General features: G+C 20.2%; 4 protein-coding genes across 4 annotated transcripts; 2 read left to right on the top strand and 2 right to left on the bottom strand.

Moving 5' to 3' along the window:
- Positions 1–110: 110 nt before the first annotated feature.
- Positions 111–131, bottom strand: DDB_G0294182 (hypothetical protein; the record flags this gene model as incomplete). The annotated part of the gene is made up of 1 exon (XM_628801.1): positions 111–131. A coding segment is annotated over one exon (21 nt), but the record flags the coding sequence as incomplete, so codon positions are not given.
- A 59-nt stretch (positions 132–190) lies between these two features.
- Positions 191–256, bottom strand: DDB_G0294184 (hypothetical protein; the record flags this gene model as incomplete). The annotated part of the gene is made up of 1 exon (XM_628802.1): positions 191–256. The coding sequence occupies one exon, from the start codon at positions 254–256 to the stop codon at positions 191–193; it is 66 nt and encodes a 21-aa protein (XP_628804.1).
- A 142-nt stretch (positions 257–398) lies between these two features.
- DDB_G0294186 (hypothetical protein) lies at positions 399–533 on the top strand (the record flags this gene model as incomplete). The annotated part of the gene is made up of 1 exon (XM_628803.1): positions 399–533. One exon carries the CDS (start codon positions 399–401, stop codon positions 531–533), a length of 135 nt encoding a protein of 44 aa, XP_628805.1.
- A 1,081-nt stretch (positions 534–1,614) lies between these two features.
- DDB_G0294188 (hypothetical protein) lies at positions 1,615–3,597 on the top strand (the record flags this gene model as incomplete). Its single annotated transcript, XM_628804.1, has 1 exon — positions 1,615–3,597. One exon carries the CDS (start codon positions 1,615–1,617, stop codon positions 3,595–3,597), a length of 1,983 nt encoding a protein of 660 aa, XP_628806.1.
- Positions 3,598–4,050: the final 453 nt, after the last annotated feature.

Here is a 4,050-nt window from a genome sequence, read left to right on the forward strand (position 1 = left end):
ATCCCATGAGTTTTGTTTATTATTATTTTTAAGTCTTTTATATGTGAGATGATTATTATTAATTAAATGACTTTGAGTTTTTTTTTTTATTTTTCTATGCCCAAAATTACCATATTAATTTCAGCAGCCATATTAATTTCAGCCTAAAATAGTTGGTCTGTGCATGCCAAAATTAATATGGCTGCTGAAATTAATATGGTAATTCTAGCAGACATAAGTCCCATGCCAAAATTACCATATTAATTTCAGCAGCCATATTAATTTTGGCATGGGACACACACTACTACTATGATTCAACCAAATCAATATTCAACATTTAAATTAGAATTAATAGTATTAAAACAAGAATTTTCATTAATGTTCATTAAATTTAGAACGTAGTTTGAAATCATAGAATCATGACCCAACCACTGACTAGTAGTTTAAATCCATTCTCAAGTAATCATTCCAAATTATCACCACCAGCACCAAATGCAACATCAACTACAACATCAAATCAGCAGCATCTCAATCGAAACAATTGCAGCTCATGAATCAATTCTTACTCTTCAAATCTAGCCAGTAAATGGTATCTCTGAAAATGAGACAAAATCTCAACAAGCCACCCCAGAGAATTAGATTAGAGCTCTGAAGTTGATTGATGCAACCCATTGTTATCACAGGTGGTAAATCTGTAACAATATTTTCAACCATATGGTTAATATGAATAAATTTTATTATCTATAATTAAAGGTTGTTGATTTAATCTATCGTTATTATTAAATTTATCTATTGATAAATCTAGTAGTATATCTCTTATCTCGTCTAATCTTTTTTTTGCAGTTTTTTGTGAAATTTTAAAAATAAATGATAAATTATCCATAGTAGGATAATTTTTTATAAAATAAAAAAATAATAATTTGAAATTTTTATTTTATTTTATTTTTCTTCGTTTATTGATCCATATATTTTAATAAAGGAAATTTTATCTACCCAAAATAAGGAGCGAAATTCCCTTTAATATATTCTCTAAGGAATTATATGTTTCCATTCTTTAATAATAATTCATTAAAATTAAAAAAAAAAAAAAAATTTAAAAAAAATAAAAAAAAAAAAAAACTTTTAAAATTGAATATAAAAATGGTGATAATTATGCCATTATTGAATTTGTACTCTATGATAAATTTAATGGTCAAGAAATTTTAAACAAATGGGAATTTTTTTTTTTTTTTTTTTTTTTTTTTTTTTTTTTTTTTATTTTTCTTTAATTTTACTGGCAATTAATATCTATCACACCACCAAAAAAAATACCCCATAATTTACATTCCTTTTAAAAAATTATGTAAAATGTATGTAAATTCATATTATTTTTTGAGTAGTTTTTTAATTTTTTAAGTTGTCGTGGAATTTTTTTATTTTATTTTTTTTTGTTTTTTTATTTTGTTTTTTTTTTTTTTATTTATTTTTTTTAATTTTTTATTTTCATTAATCCAAAAGGCTTTAAGTATCGATTTCTCTTTTATTTATTCTATTATATTATGTTCTAATTTTTGTTGTAGACTTGTTCCGCAACTACAACATTAACTGTGTCACACCCAAACAAATAAAATTAAAAAAAAGATAAAAATAATAATAATGTCAACAAAAAAAAAAATTAAAACAGATAATAATAATAAAATATTTCAAGATTTTATTGATTTTGAAATTTTAAGATCTTTAATCAATTATTTATTAATCAACAAAACAAATAATAATAATAATAATAATAATAAATATAAAATTAGTAAATTTTATTTACATAGAAATGAAATATTGAATTATATATTAGTTTCAAAAAAGTGGTATAATTTTATATCATTAACAATATCAAATAATATTATTAATAATAAATCATTTGAACATTGGTTAAAAATTAATAATAATAATAATAATAAATCATTTACTAAAAATTATAATAATCAAAATCGATATGATAAAAATAATTTAATTTTTAATAACAAATATAGTAAAAATAAAATTGGTTTTAATAAAGAATTTTCAATTATAAAAATCAAAGAATCAATAATCAAAGATTATTTTAAATTCAATTTATTTTTAAGTAATATTACAATTGATGATTTTAAAGAAATTAAAAATAAATTTGAAAATAATCAATTAGTTTATAATAGAATTGTTGTTGATATTAAAACTGGCTATTATGGTGAAGGGAATCAAGATGAAATTTTATTTAAAATACATGAATATGTATCAAATGAAAATTCAGAAATCATATCAAATTTATTTAAAATATTAGAATTAAATCATGATTTTATGATAATCGATGACTTTCATCCAAAATCTAAAGAAGAGGATGAAGAGGATGAGGAGGATGATGAAAATGATAAAGGTAGTAAGAAATGTACTGAAATATATTTAAATAATTTATTGGTTTCCGGTTATGATCTAACTATGGATGAGGATGAAGATAGAGAATCATTAAAGATATTCAAAATATTTAAAAGTAAAAATATATTTTATGATGGGTCTGGTATTGCTAGTGATATTCCAACACATGTCAATTATTCAGCATTGTTTGATCCTGATAATTCAGGTCAACAAGTTGAATCGATTAAAGTAAAAAATGAACTTGAAGATCCTGATTTTGTAGAACCACTCCATTTAATCAAAGTTAATCAATTTAAAAATTTACATTCAATTACAATACCAATTAATTCATTTCAAATATTATCAAACTTATCCGAAGAAATGGGATATTTTAGTATCGATTGTTTTAAATCTGGTTTTGGTCTTTCAGATAATATGAAATCAGAATTAAATCAAATGATCAATTCATTCATTACAAGTAAATCTTTAAAAAATTTAAAAATAACATCTATTAGTACAAAAGAAGATCCAATTGATTATGATGCTTATTATGATGAAGGTGATCTTCAAACTTTTATGAATCAAATAAATGAACCTAAAGAATCATTTTCAAATTGTTTCAAACCATTATTTTCAGAATTAAATACATCAATTGAAAGAATTGAATTTGATTGTTGCGGTTTATTAAATATCAATACATTTTCAAATTTATTAAATAATAAATCAATTAAATATTTATATTTATATGATAGTGATTTCTTTTTTTCTTCATTAAAAACAAGTGATGGTGGTAGTGATGATTGTGGTATTGATGATGATGGTGGTAGTGATGATTGTGGTATTGATGATGATGGTGGTAGTGATGATTGTGATGCATATCAAAAAATTATTTCCATTAATCAATATCTATTTGAAAATATATTTTCATCACCATTAACATCAATTAGACATTACAGAATTAAATTCAAAGAATTAGATGAATTAAAATTCATATTTAATTTAATATTAAATAATATTTTTAAATTACAATTATATTCATTAATATTTGAATTCAATGAAAACGAATTAGTTTATGAATTTGTTAAAGAATTTAAAAATTTAATAAATAATATTTCAATACAAGAACAACAACAACAACAACAAAAATCAAACAACATAAATTTAAAAGAAATTAAAATTATAATAAATGATGACTGTTTAGAAGAATTAAATAATCCATATTTCAAAACAACAATAAAGAATAGCCCATATTAACCATCAGTAATATTAAAAAAAAAAAAAAAAAAAAAAAAAAAAAAAAAAGTTAAACTTGTTTTCAAACATACTCTTTAATATTAACAAATAATGTCAACAAATAAATTAAAAAACAGATAATAATAATNCAATATTTTAAAATTTAATTTTTTTTTTTTTTTTTTTATATAAATAAATAATTTACCTTTTGATTTGGAAATATAATTTATTTTATTTTGTTTGTTGTAGGGAATTTTCCATAAAATTTCACTACAGTAGCGTAGTGAATTTTATTATTTAATTTCACTACAGTAGCGTAGTGAAAAAAAAAAATCACTGACCTTAAATTTTTTTTTTTTTCAAAAAACAAATAAAGTTTATTAAATTGAAATTTTATTTTTTGTTTTAATTATTATTTTATTTATTTTTATTATAATTATTGTTAATTTTTTTTTTTTTTTTTTTTTTTTTTTT

The sequence above is a fragment of the Dictyostelium discoideum genome (assembly GCF_000004695.1).
Source record: "Dictyostelium discoideum AX4 chromosome Un chrUn_0006, whole genome shotgun sequence".
Taxonomy (NCBI): Eukaryota; Evosea; class Eumycetozoa; order Dictyosteliales; family Dictyosteliaceae; genus Dictyostelium; species Dictyostelium discoideum.